Source organism: Lynx canadensis, chromosome C2 (genome assembly GCF_007474595.2).
Source record: "Lynx canadensis isolate LIC74 chromosome C2, mLynCan4.pri.v2, whole genome shotgun sequence".
NCBI classification, from domain to species: domain Eukaryota; kingdom Metazoa; phylum Chordata; class Mammalia; order Carnivora; family Felidae; genus Lynx; species Lynx canadensis.
Genome location: NC_044311.2, coordinates 153,023,440 through 153,045,473, shown reverse-complemented (window position 1 = coordinate 153,045,473; position 22,034 = coordinate 153,023,440). Strand labels below are relative to the sequence as shown.

The 22,034-nt window shown below is 47.3% G+C and overlaps 1 protein-coding gene across 1 annotated transcript in view; it reads right to left on the bottom strand.

The window, feature by feature from the left end:
* The window catches only part of IGSF5 (immunoglobulin superfamily member 5), a 52,620-nt gene extending 31,663 nt beyond the window's left edge, over positions 1-20,957 (bottom strand). The window contains exons 1-4 of the mRNA XM_030330034.1: positions 20,778-20,957; positions 20,309-20,473; positions 16,299-16,376; positions 1,958-2,275 (exon numbers count right to left, since the gene is read on the bottom strand). Coding sequence (XP_030185894.1) covers positions 1,958-2,275; positions 16,299-16,356 — 376 coding nt within the window. The 5' untranslated portion in view covers positions 16,357-16,376; positions 20,309-20,473; positions 20,778-20,957. The remainder of the gene's footprint in view (positions 1-1,957; positions 2,276-16,298; positions 16,377-20,308; positions 20,474-20,777) is intronic.
* Between the last annotated feature and the right edge of the window lie 1,077 nt (positions 20,958-22,034).

Genomic DNA, 22,034 nt, shown 5'->3' with positions numbered 1-22,034 from the left:
GCTATAAAAACACATGGATCTATGAATTTGATGTGCCATGAACATATCAATTAAGTCATGCCTTTGGCCCTGTGTCCTTGAGCCAGGTGTCCCCCTCCTCTTTCATTTCCCCCCTTGGCCTAGCATCCCCAAACCTTCGAAGCACAGAAGGGCACCTCAACACGGAGTCATCTGTACAGGCTTTGCTCTTTCTCCATCTCCCCTCCCAATTCAAACCTGAACTTGTCTCCCTCACAGCACCTGGCAGCATCTCCAGGCCACTCATGTTCTCCCTGCATGTGCATGGTCTACTCTTCCCGGGAGGTCCTTGAGGACAGGACTCTGTCTTCTTCTATCCATCTTTGAGTGCACTTCCAGATGCCCAACACAATGGTGTGCTCCTATCGGGGATGCGATTGGCTATACGGAGATGGCCATGACCCAAGTGCTGTTGTAAAGACTTTATTGGACCTACGCAGTTGATCCCACAACAACCCTCTGATGAGGAAACTAGGGCACAAAGTCATTAAATAATGGCCAAGGTCACACAGTTAGCAAGTGGTACAGCTGGAATCTGAACCTAGCATTCAGGCTCCCAAGCCTGCATTATGAACCACTAGCCCACGCTGGCTCCCAGCTCCATGTGCGATAAATTGAATCAAACGGGACTTTGGGGTCTTCAAGCCATCGTCAGTCACTGCTTCGTCTGACCCCCACAGTACACCTGTGAGGTGGGGTGGGGGAGCCTTATCCTTCTTTTAAAGATGAAGAAGTCGGGCCACCTCAGGAGTCACTAAGTTGGTAACTGATGACAGCGAACCCAGAACTCGTGTCTTTGATTCCATTTTTCCTGTGTTCTTTCCCTTATGCCACAAATCATTATGGTAAGAATCTGGTCATGCAAACTAAGCCAATAATCCAGGTAGTCTCATAAAAATCACTATTTTGAAAATATCATTAAGCCGTATAAAATTAAAGACACACAAAAGTAAAGGGACAACATTTTGGCTAAGTAAAAAAAAAAAAAAAAAAGCAAGTAGAAATAGGTAGACCTGCATTCCTAACAAATGTTATCAAACTGGATTTGATGCAACATTAACACAGATCAAATGTTTGGAAATTTCTCCTAGACAAACCAATAAATAGACATAAGAAAAAATTTCAAAATACAACGTGGTTTTCTTAAGAAACGCTGCCACAGAAATCAGGAGCTCAACTAGCTCCAATGCATCTACAAATACCATATAATTGCATTTTAAGAATTGCAAAGTGATTAAACTTTGATAAAGATGTTCTGAATTCTTGTAAAGCATCCTTTTATTTTTCTTTTCACTACATACCATGATTTAGAGCACCTCAAAATTACCTCTGAAAATGAAAAATAAACTATCCCTTGTGATAAATTTAGCTTACTCTTTTCCCTAAAATGTTTGGTATAGTTAGTGAACACCCACCTTTGACTACAAGAACCGCTGGGGGCGGGAAAGAGTAAAGGATAGGGAGAACTCAACTGGAAAGAGGAAAAGGGTAAAAAAATCATGATTCAAAGTGCATACGTGACATAAGGCGAGGAAAGAGCAGCACGTATATAAAACACCAGAGAAACGGCAGTGATGGGCAACTATTCCTAAATCAAAGAGCAGTGGCCACAACCGGCCTGGGAGAATCTGGGGTATATGTCCACAAAAGCTCTCGGTGGGATAGCAATGGGAAAGTGATAAGACCTGTCTTTAAGAGTCTTAGTGAAAGAAAAGAGAAAGGAAAGAAGAGATGAGGTAGGGGAAACAGAAAGAAGGGCAGAAAGAGATTTGGTGAAGAATTGGGGTAAGAAACAACAAACAACAAAACAACAGGCATTCATACTTCTAAGCCTAACACGCTGAGGGCAGACCCTGGATGCATGCAGGGTCCTCCTGTGCCCCTGGCATCCAACCCAGCCGCCTCCACCTGCTCCGCTCAGAGCCACCTGTGCACCCACCTTGCACTGAAAGGAAAGCGGATGCATCGCGGTCACTGTTCTGGAGGCTGCACTTGATGTGCCCCGCGTCACGGAGCTGCACATCATGGATTATCATCTCAGAGATGGAGTTGCCGCCCTCTTCGTAGCTCGCAGAGGTAAAGCGGTCGTTGGTGATGATGGGCTCTGAGGGCGTGATGCTCAGAACCACCGTGCCATTCAGAGCCCACATGATGAGCCTCCAGCCCTGTGAGACCGTGCAGTTGAAGCGAGCCTCCGAGCCCTCCAGCACCGTTGCGTTCTTGGGACCTTCTATGATTTGATAGCTGGATCCAGAGGCTGGAAGGCAACCGGTGTTTCAAGGTGGTAAGTGAAGAAATCTGTGTAAGTCTAAAGTAGGGTTTAACCCTTCTGTATTCACCAGCCGTGGCCTCTGGATGGCCAGTGGCTCAGACCCCATGTCTTCCTGGTCCCAACACCATGTCTCCCCAGTGGACAGGAAGCCACCCATCCCTCCTTTCCATCCGCTCCCTCCACATCTCAGAGCACCTCCCAGCAAGACTGCCCCTCTACCTCCAGAGCGATGTTACCTTGATCCCAGCCTGGCCCCGAGAGCTCCCGGGTCTATTTGAGACAAGTTTTCACCTTCCCCATGAAACGAGAGTTATCCTCCAAGGAAGTTGGGCAGGGTCTTTGATTTCCACCCCTGTGGAAATCCCAGGGCTCAGAGGGGAAGGTGGAAAACAGTCTCTCTTCATGAAGAGAATGGGGACCCCAGCATGCTGAGATCATAGCCCACTGCATGCCCCTGCACCCTTAGAGCCCCCAGATGGGATCCTTAGGACAGTGTCGAGGGCTGGAGGATAAACAAGGTTGAGAGAGAAGGAATCCAGATGGAGAGAGACAAACGTTGCATCTGAGTACACGGTCGTGGAGTAATAGGTAAGCCAGTCGCCGAGTATCAAGAGAACCGTACCATCATTGATTCCATGCCTCTCCTCTTAAGGACCAGAAGAGACACGGGTGGGGAAATACAAAGAGGGAAAACAGGCAGAAGGATAGGGGAGTGGGTTCCCATAATGATGAGAATGATCAAGCAATGCGTCTGGCAGGCTGGTAAAAAAAATCCCACCATATCTAGTGTGGGGTTCAAAACTCCAGCAGACAGGCAGGTGGCTCAAAAGCAGAAGCCCATGGACTGTCAGGTGGGGCTCCTGGCTCACGGGCAAATTATCTCAACTTCTCCATGTCCCACTCGCCTCAGCCACAGAACAAGGGCACTGGCACCACAGTGGATTGTTTCAAAAACCAAATATGACAGTCCATGTCAAGCCCTAAACGTGACCCTCAAACACTCAGTAAACATTCATGAGCATATAACCTGCAAGAAGGAATGTGTTGATTTTGTAAGACAAGCCAAGAGTGGTGTAGATTTAAGTAGAATTGTTTCTTTCACACTTTCCACAACATTCAACCCTTGGCTCCCCAGATGCACCATAATGCTGGTTTTACCTGGAGTGACAACTTGTTTTTCTTTTTTAAGTTCATGTATTTATTTCGAGAGGCAGAGAGAGAGTAAATGCGAGTGGAGAAGGGCAGAGAGAGAAGGAGACAGACAATCCCAAGCAGGCTCTGTCCTATCAGCGCAGAGCCCGATGCAGGGCTCAATCTCATGAACCTAAGATCATGACCTGAGCCAAAATCAAGAGTCAGATGCTTAACCAACTGAGCCACCCCGGTGACCCTGGAGTGACAATTTCTACCTGGTCTTCCACACAGTGGACCTCAAGGGCTCTCCAGCTCATATGAAAGGAATCATGATAACAGGGGATGAAGCATGTTCGGCACTGGAAGAACTCAAGAAAAATCTTTTGTCCATTTAGGACAGATGTTCTAATCGCCTTAGAGGAGCCAACTGGCAGCCAGGGTTTTTAAGAGCTTCCCATGTTTGTAATAATAATTCGATATAGGGAGGACGGCAGCCCGCACCCGGCCTGAGGAAGGGGAGGAGGGAGGATGAGGAGGGTGAGCAGCCTGTGCCCGGCCTGAGGACCAGGACGAGGAAGAGGAGGGCGGGGAACCCTTGCATTGAAACATAACCTTCAGGAGAAGAGCCTAGATGGCGGAACAGCATGGAAGTTTTTTGTGTGTCGCATCCATGAAATACAGCCAGACCAACAGTAGACCATCCTACACACCTAGAAAACTGACTGGAGGATTAATACAACAATCTGCACAACCTGAACCACAGAACTCAGCAGGGACGTGGTGCGGAGAGGTGAACGTGGGGAGAGAGAAGCCGGCAGCGGGCAGGAAGCCGCCTTTGCAGGCAGGGAGAGGACAGAGACTGGGAGGGGAAGGGGGGCAGAGAGTATGGAAAAAGCACCCCTCCCCAAAAGCAGCTGGAGAGAAAGTGGAAAATTGGAAACAGCCGCAGGGACTAAACTAAAAAGGGAGAAAGGAGAAGGGAGAGTGTTTAAATTCCATTAAGACTGTAAACAAGGGGAGCACAGAGTCTGCAACTCCGCAGCTCCATACCTGGAGGTGCTCTGGTGGGAAAGGTGAATCCCCAGGAACAGAGTGGGGTCCGGGAGGTTCTCAGGCCACAAGGGGAAAAGCGGTTCCACTGCTGGAAGGACATTTGGTGGAGACCGTTGAAGCCACCTGGTCCCAGCAGACCCCAGAAAACGGCCACATTCGCTGGTGCCGGAACAAGGTTGTTAAGGGTAAAGCCTGGTGCCAGATGTGTGTTGTGATCTTCCATAATCCCTGAAATGCTGCTGCTACACTGTCTCGTGAACTTTTTCTGGGGCAGGCTGGCACCTGGCCGCAGTCTCGGGGCACCGGCAACAGCAGGGTCCAGCGGGCGTTCCTGGCTGCAGCCGACATTCGGCCGTTGCTCCCTCGGCCATGGCTCGGTGAGACCCTCCCGCAGACGGGCGGAGCGGGTCCAAGCCGGCGTCCTTCGGAAGTAAGGGGCCGGGGAAAACAGCCACATCTGGGACAAAACCCGGGAGAGAGGTACTGCTGGGGCCTGGTCACGGAGAGTGGAAAAGCGGGGAGTGGACGAGAGCTGAAGCCAGAGGACGGGTGCGCGATTGCTGATGGGGAGAACAGACCGGGTAGCTGACTGCCGCCATTTTTACCACTGCCGCGCAGGCGCATACGCACCTACCAGCCCTGCAACACTCCACCCCAGTGAGCTGAGCAGCGCCATCTAGTGGAGAGCGGAGCTGTTGCACGGAGCCCCGCCCAACCGGGCCAACCTCGCTCTTCAAGAACCCAAGTCTCTCCACCTACTTAGTTTATGGGCTATAAAGCACTAGGTAGTCTGACTTCTAGGGGGAAATGAAGTAATTTCAGTCCTATTTCAATCTGTTAGCAGGTCTATCTATTCAATTTTCTTTTTTTTTTTCTTTTCTTTTCTTTTACACTATTCTTTTTCTTGAATAGAGAAAGAGGAAAACTTCATTTTTATTTTCAATTTTTATTAAAAATATTTTTCTTTAACTGTTTTACTATATTTTTTATTTTTGTATAAATTTTTTCAAATTCTCTCTTACTTCCATCATTCCATTTTAGTCTACTTCAGTGTATTCACCTTTTCAAATTTTCAAACGATTTCCTTGTTTTCTTTTTTCTTTTTCTTTCTCCTCTTTTTCGTTTCTTTCCTTTTTCTTGAATGCAGAAAGTGAAAAACTTCATTTTTACTTTCAATTTCTGTGAAAAATATTTTTATTTAATTTTTCTACTATATTTTTTGCTTTTATGTAAACTTTTTCAAATTCTATTTTACTTCCATCATTTCATTTTAGTCTACTACAGTGTATTCACTTTTTCAAATTTTCCAGCGAGTTCTTTTTTTCTCTCTTATTTCTCTTTTTCATTTCTTTTCTTTTTCTTGAATACAGAAAAAGAAAAAATTCATTATTTTCAATGTTTATTTAAAATATTTTTCTTTAATTTTTTCCTACTATATTCTTTACTTTTGTGTAAACTTTTTCCAATTCTATTTTACCCCCATCATCTCATTTTAGCCCACTTCAGTGTATTCATTTTTTCAAATTCTCATATGATTTCTTTTTTTTTCTCCCCCCCCCTTTTTTTCTCTAATCTGTCAAACCACTTTCAACACCCAAACCAAAACACACCTAGGATCTAGCATCATCTATTCGATTTGTGTGTGTGTGTGTGTCTGTGTGTGTTTCATTTTAATATTTTTTTAACTTTAATTTTTTTAATTTCAATTTTTCTACCTCATTAATTCCTTTTCTCCCTTCAAAATGACAAAACAAAGTAATTCACCCCAAAAGAAAGAGCACGAAGAAACGACAGCCAGGGATTTAACCAACACAGGTAAAAGCAAGATGTCTAAACCAGAATTTAGAATCATGATAATAAGAATACTAGCTGGAGTTGAAAATAGATTAGAATCCCTTTCTGCAGAGATAAAAGAAATAAAAAATAGCCAGAATGAAATGAAAAATGCTATAACTGAGCTGCAATCATGGATGGATGCAGTGGCGGCAAGGACGGATGAGGCAGAACAGAGAATCAGCGATATGGAGGACAAACTTATAGAGAATAACGAAGCCGAGAAAAAGAGGGAGATTAAGGCAAAAGAGCACGATTTAAGAATTAGAGAAATCACTACTCATGAAAAAGGAACAACATGAGAATAATAGGGGTCCCAGAAGAGGAAGAGAGAGAAATAGGGGTAGAAGGGTTATGTGAGCAAATCATAGCAGAAAACTCTCCTAACCTGGGGAAAGACACAGACATCAAAATCCAGGAAGTACCGAGGACCCCCATTAGATTCAACAAAAACTGACTATCAACAAGGCATATCAGAGTCAAATTCACAAAATATTCAGGCAAGGAGAGAATCATGAAAACAGCAAGGGAAAAAGAGTCCCTAACCTACAAGGGAAGACAGAACAGGTTTGCAGCAGACCTATCCACAGAAACTTGGCAGGCCAGAAAGGAGTGGTGGGATATATTCAGTGTGCTGAATCAGAAAAATAGGCAACCAAGAATTCTTTATCCAGCAAGGCTGTCATTCAAAATAGAAGGAGAGATAAAAAGTTTCCCAGACAAACAAAAACTAAAGGAGTTTGTGACCACTAAATAAGCCCTGCAACAAATTTTAAGGGGGACTCTCTGAGGGGAGAAAAGATGAAAAAATAAATAAATAATATATATATATTTATATATATATTAAATAATATATATAAAATAAAGTATACGGGGCGCCTGGGTGGCGCAGTCGGTTAAGCGTCCGACTTCAGCCAGGTCACGATCTCGCGGTCCGTGAGTTCGAGCCCCGCGTCGGGCTCTGGGCTGATGGCTCAGAGCCTGGAGCCTGGTTTCCGATTCTGTGTCTCCCTCTCTCTCTGCCCCTCCCCCATTCATGCTCTGTCTCTCTCTGTCCCAAAAATAAATAAACGTTGAAAAAAAAATTTTTTTAATAAATTATATATTTATAATTATATAATTATATATATAATTATATAAAATATATATTATATATAATATATAATTTATAATATATATAATATATATATAATTTATAATATATATATAAATCTCAAAAGCAACAAAGATTAGAAAGGACCAGAGAAAACACCAGAAACTCCAACTCTACAAGCATGATAATGGCAATAAATTCATATCTTTCAGTACTCACTCTAAACATCAATGGACTCAATGCTCCAATCAAACGACATAGGGTAACAGAATGGATAAGAAAACAAGATCCATCTATATGCTGTTTACAAGAGACCCAGTGTAGACCTAAAGACACCTTCAGACTGAAAGTAAGGGGATGGAGAACCATCTATCATGCTAATGGTCAACAAAAGAAAGCCAGGGTAACCATACTTATAGCAGACAATCTAGAATTTAAAACAAAGACTGTATCAAGCGATGCAGAAGGGCATTATATCATGATTAAGGGGTCTATCCACCAAGAAGACCTAACAATTGTAAACATTTATGCACCAAATGTGACAGCACCCAAATATATAAATCAATTAATCACAAACATACAGAAACTCATTGATAGTAATACCATCATAGTAGGAGACTTCAACACCCCACTCACAACAATGGACAGATCATCTCATCAAAAAATCAACAAGGAAGCAACAGCTTTGAAGGACACACTGGACCAGATGGACTTAACAGATATATTCAGAACATTTCATCCTAAAGCAGCAGAATATACATTCTTCTCCAGTGCATATGGAACGTTATCCAGAATAGACCATATACTGGGACACAAATCAGCACTAAGTAAGTACAAAAAGATCAAGTTCACACCATGCATATTTTCAGACCACAATGCTATGAAATTCAAAATCAACCACAAGAAAAAATTTGGAAAAGTAACAAATAGTTGGAGACCGAAGAACATCCTACTAAAGAATGAATGGGCTAACCAAGAAGTTAAAGAGGAAACTAAAAAGTATATGGATGTCAATGAATGCAAGTCAATGAAAATGATAACACCACAACCCAAAACCTCTGGGATGCAGCAAAGGCAGTCATAAGATGAAAGTATATAGCAATCCAGGCCTTCCTAAAGAAGGAAGAAAGGTCTCAGATACACAAGTTAACCTTACACCTTAAAGGCCTGGAAAAAGAACACCAAATAAAACCCAAAACCAGCAGAAGACAGGAAATAATAAAGATTAGAGCAGAAATTAATGCTATCAAAACCAAAAAAACAATAGAACAGATCAATGAAACCAGAAGCTGGTTCTTTGAAAGAATTAACAAAATTGATAAACCACTAGCTAGTTTTATCCAAAAGAAAAGGGAAAGGACCCAAATAAATAAAATCAAGAATGAAAGAGGAGAGATCACAACCAACACAACAGAAATAAAAACAATAAGAAGACAAGATTATGAGCAAGTATATGCCAATAAAAAGGTAATCTGGAAGAAATGGACAAATTCCTAGAAACATATATACTACCAACACTGAAACAGGAAGAAATAGAAAATTTGAACAGACCCACAACCAGTAAGGAAATCGAATTAGTAATCAAAAATATGCCAAAAAGCAAGAGTCCAGGGCCGGATGGCTTTCCAGGGGAATTCTACCAAACATTTAAGGAAGAGTTAACACCTATTCTCTTGAAGCTGTTCCAAAAAATAGAAATGGAAGGAAAACTTCCAAACTCTTTCTATGAAGTCAGCATTACCTTGATTCCAAAACCAGACAGAGACCCCACTAAAAAGGACAACTATAGACCAATTTCCCTGATGAACATGGATGAAAAAACCTCAACAAGATATTAGCCAACTGGATCCAACAATACATTAAAAAAATTATTCACCACGACCAAGCAGGATTTATACCTGGGATGCAGGGTTGGTTCCATATCCACAAAACAATTAACGTGATTCATCACATCAATAAAAGAAAGTATGAGAACCACATGATCCTCTCAATAGATGCAGAGAAAGCATTTGACAAAATACAGCATCCTTTCTTGATAAAAACTCTCAAGAAAGTAGGGATAGAAGGAGCACACCTCGAGATCATAAAAGCCATATGTGAATGACCCAACGCTAATATCATCCTCAATGGGGAAAAACTGAGAGCTTTCACCCTAAGGTCAGGAACAAGACAGGCATGTCCACTATCACCACTGCTATTCAACGTAGTTTGGAAGTCTTAGCCTCTGCAATCGAACAACACAAAGAAATAAAAGGCAACCAAATAGTCAAGGGGGAAGTCAAACTTTCACTCTTTGCAGATGACATGATACTCTATGTGGAAACCCAAAAGATTCCACCAAAAAACTGCTAGAATTGATTCATGAATTCAGCAAAGTTGCAGAACATAAAATCAACGCACAGAAATCGGTTGCATTCTTATACACCAACAATGAAGCGACAGAAAGAGAAATCAAGGAATCAATACCATTTACAGTTGCACAAAAAAACAAAATACCTGGGAATAAATCTAACCAAAGAGGTGAAAAATCTATACACTGAAAACTATCGAAAGCTTATGAAAGAAATTGAAGAAGTCATAAAGAAATGGAAAAAGATTCCGTGCTCCTGGATAGGAAGAACAAATATTGTTAAAACGTCGATACTACCCAAAGCAATCTATATATTCAACGCAATCCCTATCAAAGTAACACCAGCATTCTTCACAGAGCTAGAACAAATAATCCTAAAATTTGTATGGAACCACAAAAGACCCCGAATAGCCAAAGCGATGTTGAAAAAGAAAAACAAAGCAGGAGACATCACAATCCCAGACTTCAAGCTATACTACAAAGCTGTAATCATCAAGACAGGATGGTACTGGCACAAGAACAGACCCTCAGATCAATGGAACAGAATAGAGAACCAAGAAATGGGCCCAGAAATGGCCAATCTTTGACACAGCAGGAAAGAATATCCAATGGAATAAAGACAGTCTCTTCAGCAAGTGGTCCTGAGAAAACTGGACAGCAACATGCAGAAGAATGAACCTGGACCACTTTCTTACACCATACACAAAAATTAACTCAAAATGGATGAAAGACCTCAATGTAAGACAGGAAGCCATCAAAATCCTCGAGGAGAAAGCAGGCAAAAGCCTGCTTGATCTTGGTCGCAGCAACTTCTTACTCAACACGTATCCGGACGCAAGGGAAACAAAAGGAAAAATGAACTACTGGGACCTCATGAAAATAAAAAGCTTCTGCACAGTGAAGGAAACAATCAGCAAAACTAAAAGGCAACCGACAGAATGAGTGAAGATATTTGCAAAGTATATATCAGATAAAGGGTTAGTATCCAAAATCCAAAAAGAACTTCTCAAACTCAACACCCAAAAAACAAACAATCCAGTGAAAAAATGGGCAAAAGACATGAATAGACACTTCTCCAAAGAAGACATCCAGATGGCCAACCGACACATGAAAAAATGCTCAACATCACTCATCATCAGGGAAATACCAATCAAAACCACAATGAGATACCACCTCACACCTGTCAGAGTGGCTGACATTAACAATTAGGGCAACAACAGATGTTGGCGAGGACGCAGATAAAGAGGATCTCTTTTGCATTGTTGGTGGGAATGCAACCTGGTTCAGCCACTCTGGAAAACAGTATGGAGGTTCCTCAAAAAACTAAAAACAGAACTACCCTATGACCCAGCAATTGCACTACTAGGCATTTATCCAAGCGATACAGGTGTGCTGTTTCGAAGGGACACATGCATCCCCATGTTTATAGCAGTGCTATTGACAATAGCCAAAGTATGGAAAGAGCCCAAATGTCCATCAATGGATGAATGGATAAAGGAGATGTGGTATATATATATGATGGAGTATTACTTGGCAATCAAAAAGAAGGAAATCTTGCCATTTGCAACTACGTGGATGGAACTGGAGGGTATTATGCTAAGTGAAATTAGTCACAGAAAGACCAAAATCATTTGACTTCACTCATATGAGGACTTTAAGAGACAAAACAGATGAACATAAGGGAAGGGAAACAAAAATAATATAAAAACATGGAGGGGGACAAAACAGAAGAGACTCCTAAATATGGAGAACAAACTGAGGGTACCAGAGGGGTTGTGGGAGGGGAGATGGGCTAAATGGGGGAGGGGCATTAAGGAATCTACTCCTGAAATCATTGTTGCACTGTATGCCAACTAATTTGGATGTAAGTTTAAAAAATAAAAAATAAAAGAAGTTAATAAAATAATAATAATAATAACTCAACATAGAACTTGCACGGCAAAGGGTAGTCTTCCAAATCCTTCATGCCCCTCTTTTCACTTCTGGTTTTTTAAATGAATAAATGAAGGTAAGCAATATCCCAGGACTTGCCATCACAGTGATGAGCTGGAACCCACACTCACACCTTCCCACTCTTGCCCACTCTTTCCCCCTCTGATCTCACTCAGAGTTTATAGCAAACAGACCCCTAAGCAGACCAGACCCTGTGGTTTCTCCTCAGCCCTGCCCGCCACACCAGTAAGACTGCAACGGGTTCCTCCTACCTTATGCAGCTGTAGGATTCCTGTGGGTCCACCAGGCAGCCTGCCATATAGCCTGAGTGCCCCCAAATCATTGCAGCCACCTCTCCTTCCAACTTCATATGGTCAAGTTGTAAGACAGGACACGGCAGACACATTAACGCATCACCTGAGTACCCAGAATGCACGGTCTGCCGCAGGGACAGGTTAATGGGAGAGCAAGAACTATTGCACAGCCCCGGAGGCAAGCAGGACCAGGAGGCAAGGCAGCCAGGGTCAAGGTCAAGAAAAGGGTCCTGAAAAGAGACCTACAGGCTCCAAAGAGGCAGAACTGAGGGAAGATCGCAATTAGCTAAGACTATTCCTGTGTTTGGATAAACATGATGGTTATTCTTTCCTTTGTCTCTGGGCATGGTGGGAAAAGAGAGAAAGTGGGACTCTAAATAACAACTCCTATTGGCCATCCTCCCTTATCCCCGGGGCAGGCCTCTCTAATCCAAGGATCCCTTTGATCTGGGATTTTATAAAAAGAAAAAAGCCTGAGGAAGAGAAGTCAAAAATGGGGGCGCCTGGGTGGCGCAGTCGGTTAAGCGTCCGACTTCAGCCAGGTCACGATCTCGCGGTCCGTGAGTTCGAGCCCCGCGTCAGGCTCTGGGGTGATGGCTCAGAGCCTGGAGCCTGCTTCCGATTCTGTGTCTCCCTCTCTCTGCCCCTCCCCCGTTCATGCTCTGTCTCTCTCTGTCCCAAAAATAAATAAACGTTGAAAAAAAAAATTTTTTTTTTAAATTAAAAAAAAAAAAAAAAAATGATCCCCCAGGGAGAGTCACGGCCTCTGTGCCGACTTGGCTCTTTCCACGAGCCCTGAACTGCACCTTCAGAAGGACAGAAGGAAGGAAACAACCAAATCTACACCCCGAGGAAAGAGACGAGCTCTCCCCGCTCCACAGGGAGACCACAGCACGCTCCCCCCACTCCTGATGCAGAACGGTGGGAGTTAAATGGACAGAGCCCAGTGGCTCAGGTGTGGGGAGCGCCAAGGTGGCTGAGACCCAAGCCCGCCCTGCCAGGAGCGCCATCTAAGTGCCTCCCACAGAACACGCAGACCCATCTGAAACCATGGCTCCCTCACTGCCTAGTGCGAGGTAGAGAGATTATTTCACTCTGGAAAACTGTTTGCTCCGAGCCACCAGACTGCACCTGTGACCAAGAAAATGTGCAGGTCACATACCTTACTTTCCAGGTGGGAGGTGAGAGGGAGGAAGAACAAATGGAAACTCTTGCTGGAGTTTGAACCTGACCTCTAATAAATTAAACAGGAGGCTCCAAATCGTCAGCACTACATTCCCCGGACAGCACGTCCCCAGCGGTCTTGGCTACCGCCATAGGTAAACTCGCCTTCAGCCCTGCCTCCTGACTCAGAAGCTGTACCCTGATAATGCGAGGTCCTGGAGCCCCTTTCCTCTCCCTGAATCCTATCAGCTGCGGGTTGTGTAACCCTTCCCTGCACAGAACAAATACGAGAAAATTGACAGTAAGGCCTTTCACCAAACACAAATCCTCCTCTTCCCTCTGTTCGCCTTTCACTCTGTAGAGCGAACAGGTAAATCAGGGCAGAGCCACAAGAAAGATCAGTGTCCGCCCCCCCCCCCCCCCCCCCCCGACACTTCCCCTGGGCCACCAGCTGTGGTGGTCAGCCAACTCGGGAGTTTGTCCATTTGCAAGATTCTTATTCACACTCACACTCTCCAGTTCCCACGTCGGCAGCCCTCCTCCCTCTGCTTCCTCTCCTGCCAGGATCCTACTCTACCAGGCACCTCCGTGAATGATTGGCTGGCTGCCAGCCGGGACCAGACATCTCGCCCACTCACTGCATCCTCCTGTCTGCAAAACGGAAATCACCCAACAGTAGCACTTTCGTGCCTCCTCCCGGCCCTCCATAAATGGACCCCAAACATGCATCCTACCGGCTTTCTGCGAAGGTTCTTTTCTCAGCTCCCTGGGGGAGCAGCTGGATGTCTCCCTGATGGGAGGTCGGAGGCCAGACCCCTCTGTTCTCCCCCTGTCCTCCCGCCTCCCTCACTGCACCTGCAGACCCCTCGCCTTCCCCTGCCTCTTACTGAACACTGCAAAGAAACGGTGAAGCAGACCATTAAAATCAAAAGGGAGAAAGGGAAATGCAGGGGATCTGGCAGCAGAGAAATGCTTTGGTGAGGCAGCTGAGAAAATGGGAGTCAGGACAGTCAGAAGGGAACTGAGAAACAAGGGGGGGGGCGGTCCTGAGGCACCTGCAGAGTACCACTGATGATGGCAGGAAGCTCGAGTGTCACCGCTGTGCCACCACCACCCAGAACTGCTGTTCACACGGCAGCCAGCACACCAGCATGATAAGACACCCCTACCGCCCACCTCCACACTCAGACTTAGTTTAAATATTTTAAACATGTACATTTTGGATAAAGACCAGATAACCCTTAACATTATCCTCTTAAGACTTCACTTAGTCTCCCATCAACTTCCTTTGGCCCCAAACTTCACCTTCCAGCCACCAGACCACCCTAAATTTATCAAACTCGCCAACTCTTTCTGGCCCCAGGGCCTTTGCATGGGCAGTGATCAGTCTGGCGTGCCAGTCTTGGCTTTCAAATCTTTGAGGCAATTGTCACAATGGCAACTTCATATTGATTTTTCTACCAATAAGTGCCTAATTCCCCTGCGAGGCTCTAAGCGCTTTGTTAGCAGGGACTATGCCTGGTTTTTTCATTGCCACATCACAATGCCTACAACTAAATGGCACATAACAGGCCCTCAGTCAATATTCACTGAGCGAATAAATAAGGGTGTTGAGTTCTAAATAACCCATTGCACTGGGGCAAGATAGAGAGGAGAGGACTGGCAGGAACGCTTTGACTGTGCATGGAGGTTGCTCTCAGCTATTCAAAGTCTACAAATGAAGGTGTCTCTACCCCCAGACTTTCCAAGATGAAGCATCCGAGGTGCTCAGTGCATAGCAATGGACCCCATCCCCCAGGGGGCATTTGAATGAGCCCATAACACTCTCCCCTCCTGGAACAGCCATCTCCAGGCCTCCACCAAAGCCTCCCCTTTGTTCCAAACACAACTTCAGGGAAAATGTCCCAGAAAAACCATAGACCCCACAGCACATCAGCTCCCCGCTAAACCGCCAGAAGAGATTTTTGCAACCGTGGCTGAAATAGCCACGTTGGAGGCTTATCCCTCAAATGAGTGCTGAGCGTGGTTTGCCAGCCCCTGGACAAGTCCTCAAGCTCTACGCAACAGGGCTGGTGTTTTCCTCTCCACAAACCAGGGCTTATCAAGCGCCTACTAAACACCTCACACTGCGCACTATGAGTCGAGGGTTTCTGAACATCTTTGCCCTCGAATACGCGTTAACACCACAGCCTGGGCCCCTGGGCTTAATGTCTCAACATACTCCAAACCAAAACTTACAAAAGAGTCCTAATTGCCTGTAACACACTCTGAGAGTCCCTATATTATTTCATTCTTTTCCGTTTTTCAATAAATATCGAATATTGGGGGAGGGGTATCAGAATGACCAAAAGGGAGGCGTTCACGGGAGGTTCTTGGTCTCACTGTTAATACACGAAGGTGTTCAGTTTGTGAAAATTCATCAAGCCGTACCTCTGTGACTTGTGAGCTTTTCTACATGTGCATCATTCTTCAGTACAATGCCTTGAAATCACTGCACAAGAAATACAGGATGGCTGCCCTCTAAGAAGTCTAGGCAAGACATAATCAAAAGAAAGCTGGGGGAACCAACTCCAGTCACCCCAAGGACCCCGCAGTCTCAAGCTCCACCTCCTGCAAAGCAGAGTGTGATCGGAAGACCCTGGCCTGGGACCCCCTGGAGTCCCTTTCGACTGACCCCCTGGCGGCGATCCAGGACGAGGAGAAGCTGATGGGAGAGACAGCGGTGGGCCCTTCCCCTGTCAGTAAATGGGAGCTGGGATTATTACCCAGAAAACGGCAAGGTCAGGAGGGCTTCAGGGAGGAGGTGATGTCTGAATTGGGCCTTCCTTGAAGGCCAGATAGAAATGGAAGAAGAGAAAAGCAGGCAGAGGACAGGACAATGACTTACAGGGAGGAATGGAAGGGCAAACGCTCACAGCAGAGACGACCCAGTGGAAGGACCGGTAGGAAATTCAGTCAAGAGAGCAGGAAGTGCACCCAAGGAAAGAGACCCTTCTGTGGAAAGAGGAAGCAGTGAGAAAGGCCCAAGGAAGAAGCTTCTGGCAGCCACGTATCCAGGAAGCTTCCTCTGGGTTCCCTCCTGCCCACTTCCAGCGGACGCCCAGGAACATTCCACCAAGCTCAGGAGACCCCTACCTGCCAGCCCAGCCAGGATGACCAGCACGGTCGAGATGCCTCTCCACCTGCCCTCCATCACCACGCGTCTTCTTCACCCTGGGGAAACAAAGCAGCCGGGTAACCATCTGTCACTGACGAGCGTTTGGCATCCCGAGTACGCGGAGCCCCAAATCTGTCCAAACAATTAAACAGTGGACCAATTCTGGCCCAGGCTCGAGTTGGAGAATCCCTGCATCAAACGACCTTGCTCCCCAGTCCAGGTATAAGTTATGGAAGGCAGACGGTACGGCCTTACTGCCGACTGACTCTCCAGGATGTAGGGGTGAGGGCTTGCTGCTTTTCACTTCAATCCTGATGTTTTAATCACTGAGGGGAAAAAAAAAATCCTCCCCGTAACAAGTTCACGTTACCAAAAGGGAAAACAGGTGGAATAGAACATAAGCTTATTAAGTTTTTTTTTCAACGTTTATTTATTTTTGGGACAGAGAGAGACAGAGCATGAACGGGGGAGGGGCAGAGAGAGAGGGAGACACGGAATCGGAAACGGGCTCCAGGCTCTGAGCCATCAGCCCAGAGCCCGACGCGGGGCTCGAACTCACGGACCGCGAGATCGTGACCTGGCTGAAGTCGGACGCTTAACCGACTGCGCCACCCAGGCGCCCCAACATTTATTTATTTTTGAGACAGAGAGAGACAGAGCATGAACGGGGGAGGGGCAGAGAGAGAGGGAGACACAGAATCGGAAACGGGCTCCAGGCTCCGAGCCGTCAGCCCAGAGCCCGACGCGGGGCTCGAACTCACGGACCGCGAGATCGCGACCTGGCTGAAGTCGGACGCTCAACCGACTGCGCCACCCAGGCGCCCCGAACATAAGCTTATTAGAAGGTGCCAAAAGGTAAAAATACAGAGAGAACAGGGGGACGTCTGCAAGGGGTCGTGTGAGTGCATGGGGTGGCCGGCTGTAATTACAAACAGGCGAGTCACAGAAAGTCTCCCGAGAAGGTGTTCTGTGAACAGTGAAGGAGGTGAGGTGACAGCCACGTGGATATCTGCAAAGGAGCTTTCCAGGCACAGGGGCAGCAGGTGCAAAGGCCCCGGGGTGGGACCATGCCCGGCATGTTTGAGAGGCACTGGCGTTGGGGTGGAGTCAAGGGTGAGGGAGAGGGGGAGAGGTCGGAGCTAGGAGAGGTCAGGGTAGACTGAGCCCTAGGCAGCTCATGGGGAACCTGTCGTGTGCACCTCTTGGCCCTTCCTTCCAATCCCTTTGTTCTTGGATAAACCTCTTGCTCACCCCTCCATCCCTACGTGTTCTCTTTTTATTTTTATTTTTTCCTTCTTCCCTGTGGTAGGCCCATGCAACACAGTCACCAGCAACGTGTGGTCCCACGGGAGCATGTAAGGTAAATCACCCACTGAACGTGTGGGGAACTGCCCGCAAAAACAATGGTCCCTTGGCTCAGCAAAAGGTCTCTTTCTTTCACAGTCTTCAACACCACCACCGTGTGGAGCACAGCTCCCTAACCAGGGATGGTTTTCACTTTGGCTTTGGCGTTCACACGGATGTCACAGCCCCATCAACTGGGGAGGGGGGTAGGGGGGGACCCTCCCTCTGAAATGTGGGGCACCAGGTGTCATCAGAGACCCCCCCTCCCCACGGCTGTGGGATTTTGTAATTGGCTGACACCTGTCCAGGGCTCCCGTCCCCTTTCCTCTCCTACAGCCGAAAGAGGCCGACCCCACAGCAACACAAAAGCACAAACACAGGAAGTGAAGCAGGCACAAGTAACAACCACACCTCACGTCTGCGGAACCCATTTCACGCTGAAGCAGTGATCCTGGCTATTCGGGGCTCACGAGAAGGAACGCGGGTTTCCACCCCTCTGTTTCTCTGATGTGTTGGGAAAGCAAAACCCAGCATGCGTGCTAAACCATAACCACTTGCGTGCATGGCACAGCGCAAGGTTCAACGTCTGTGCCGCTGTGGGGACCCCGGCTCCCGCGGGGTCTAAAACACACCCCGCAGAGCTCCACAAATAGGCCCGGGCGGCAAGCTGTGCAGCAGCCCTACCCAGACCGGACTGAAACCCCAGCCCTCCCAGACGGACTCCAGGTCCCCAATTATGAAGTGCCAATAAATCATTTACTAATTTGCAAGGTTCGATGCACACCGCTCTGACAAGTCGGTGGCTAGACCTGTCGTCTAGAAGGCTACACCCCAGCTGAGGATGCGGGAGACACTGAGCCCTCATAGAGAAGATTACACATCTCACCGAAGGCCATAAATGCCAAGCTTGGACCCAGTGTTTATCGAAATTGCAGCCGAAGTTTAAGGTCCATTAGGAAATACCGATAGCCGTGCTGAGTCAGGCTGAGTCTGAGTGCTGTGTTTTTTTCTAAAGCCTCTGTTCGGCCTCCGTCCCTCACACGCCGTTCTGACTTCTTCTCTGTAAGAGCGGTGACTCTGTTTCCCCAGAGCCCAGCAGAATCCCCTGGACGGGCAGGGCAGGAGCGCCCAGTGAGGTCCAGGAAACCCCGGGGCAGGATTGCTGCAGGAGTGGATTTGTGCCGGGCTGGTATTTGAAGGATGTGTGCAGAAAGGAGCTGTCCCTTCCCTTTAATTCAATGAGGACCTATTGCCAGGTAATTTGCAAGTTAACATCTCTGTGGGATAGTCGGACAGACCCCGGAGATTTCACTTCCCATTCATTTTGTTATGGAAGACTTGAAGTACCTACTTCTGGTTGAAAACCTGCAAAGTCTTCTTAAAGTCTTAAGTCTTGTTAAATTGTACTAAACACAGGACACCCGGGTGGCTCAGTCTGTGGAGCAACTGACTTCAGTTCCGGCCGTGATCTCACAGGTTCATGGGTTCCAGCCCATGTCGGGCTCTGCACTGACAGAGCTGAGCCTGCTTGGGATTCTCTCTCTGTCCCTCTCTCTCTGTTGCTCCCCTACTTGCGCTTTCTCTCTCTCTCTCAAACTAAATAACTTAAAAAAAAAAAAAAAACTGTACTGGTGCGCTTGTGGGGCTCAGTCCGTGAAGCATCCGACTTCAGCTCAGGTCATGATCTCACGGCTCATGGGTTCGAGCCCTGCGTTGGGCTCAGTGCTGACAGCTCAAGCCTGGAGCCTGTTTCCGATTCTGTGTCTCCCTCTCTCTCTCTGCCTCTCCCCCACTCTCACTGTCTCTCTTTCAAAAATAAACATTAAAAAAAGGCTTTTTTATTTGTACTAAACAGGAGTTAACCGCCAACCACTCCCTTACTGCCCTGACAAGGCAAAAACCACATGGAAGGTTTGTGAGGGGCCACCACACTGATCTCAGGAAAGGAAACTGCCGCGTTTCATTATCTCACTCAGTTACCCCCACACGCAAGCCCTCGTTTCTGGGTCCCTGGAAAGAGCTTTGCCAAGGTGCCTGCCACACTTCTTGCTACAGGCAGCAGCATGAAGCCAAGACCCAAAAAGAAAGCTGGGTGCTGGTCAGGGTGAGTGAGAATTCGTCACAGCAAAATCCACGCAAGGGGCTCGCTGCAAACGTCTGTGCCTAAATACACATAAAGGCTGCACTCGGACAAGCCCATGTCCTGCACCCCTACATCCGGAGGGGCTGTCCTGCCTGCAGGAATGAGGCCCCCGTGAGGGCTTCCGGAGACTTCCGTGAGGCTCTCCTTCCCACAGGAGGAGAAACGGCATTTACAAGTGCGGGGAATGACCCATGGGGCCACGGTGACTTTCCAGCCCTGGAATCCTGACCCCCCCAAATCCCAGCTGGCTCTCAGCTCTCGCCACCCCCAGACAGCGGTGTGCTATGACAGAGGCTCTCGCTCCATCAGAAGTCATCTTGAATTCCTGAACTCCCCGAACAGCCTACTTTCTTAATGTTTAACTGGGTGGAAGTTGGGAAACAAAGAGTGTGTGTTTGGTCCTGGGACACTTTCCCGGGGAAAGCGACCCGCCCCTCGGCCCGAGACAGGTGCCTGTGGACCTGCTGGACAGACGCCCACCGCTGGCTGGAGCTGGCTCACCTCAGACAGGAAGTTCTCCTCTTCCGGCGTCACAGAAGTTTCTCTGATCCCAGAGGCATCTGGGCCTCCGTCCTCCCTCCACGCAAACACAGGAACAAACCTGTGTGGCCGCCGAGAATCTCCACCCGGGTTGCCGGTTAGCAGGAAGTTCCTCTTGAAATGGCCCTGTCACGTCACAGGCTGGGCTGTAAACACAGAGGTGGCCCCTGCCTGCCACTGGCCCCTCGCTCCCGGAAGGTGTGCATGCCCCAGAGTGACATTTTCCCTGCTAATCATTAGCCAGCCCCAAACAGCAAGCCAGGCCGCCCAGCGGGGCCTGAGAAGGTCACGGCCTCCGGGGCCACCACTCCTTCCCCTCGGCCCTCTGCCCTGACTCCTCTTCTGGGCCTCTCTCTCTCTCTCTCTCTCACTCTCTCTGTCTCTCTCAGTCCCACAGAGCCAAGCCCTTGGGGGCTGAAGGTCCTCTTACCCAGGCTGGGGGCCCTTCCTGCCCGAGGACGCCGGCCTGGACAACCTTGTTGATCTCTGGCGTCAGCACGGGCCTGGGGCTGGCCGAGCCGGTTCCTTCTCCGGCCAAGAACCTCCACACCCACAAGAAGACTCTTCGGTGAAAGAAAAGTAGTCCTGAGGGTGAAACCTTCTGGAATGTGGCCGCACTTTCCCGAGGAGCATTTATAGGAAAACTGCTAAGAGGTTTCTTTGGCCCTTCCACGCCCACACCCAGCCAGCACTCAGCCTGAACAAAGGAACTTGGCTTCTTAGAGCCCGTGGAAAATTCTGGAAGAGACCACCACCTGGCACCCACCACACGGCAGCACCACGTGGAACTGTTTGCTCTCATGCCGTTCTCTCTCAGCACCTGCCTAGTCTCCCCCACTGCGTTTTAAAATTTTTTTTAAGGTTTATTTATTTTTGAGACAGAGCGCAAGCAGGGGCGGGGTGGGGGGGGGTGGGGAGGTTGGTTAGGGAGAGAGATGGGGACCCAGAATCCCAAGCAGGCTCTGAGCTGTCAGCACAGAGCCCAACGTGGGGCACGAACCCACAAACCGTGAGATTGTGACCAGAGCCAAAGTCAGTGGCTTAACCGACTGAGCCACCCAGGTGCCCCTCACCCACTGCATTTTAATCTTGTCAGGGGACTCAGAGCCAAGGGCGTCTGAACAGAATAGACACCAACAGAGGGTGTGGATCACGCACTTAGCGTGAGACCCTGAAACAAATAAATAGGGGGAAACGGTTCTCCCCAGTGGAACAGGATCAGAATACACCACCCCCAAAAGATGCCAGTTTGGCATAGAGATTTATTTTAGGCTGAAAATAGTTGAGATTTAAGAGATTTAAAAAAAAAGCCTTCTTAGAGATTCCCTTTTCTGACTAAAAGCATTAACTACTGGGGAATACGGCTGCCATAAATTCCTTTATAGGGTGGGTCCACTAATGAAGCCTACTGGAGATCCCTTCTTCAGGGGGAGTTTCCGACTCTGAATGAGAATAACGTCAAAAGACCACTCATCACCTGTATAGATAAACATTATCACAAACCTTCTCCTCTCTTGTCTCTTCTACTGAAAATCTATTTGTCCTTCCAAAAAAACCCTATTTGTTTTTCCCATAAGAAGCCTTTCTCCTCCCCCCCCTTTACTCTCCCCTTCTAAATCAGGTATATATAAGTATTCATTCCAACCACTTGGTTCCTATATGCATACAGATTACACCTTTATCCTGC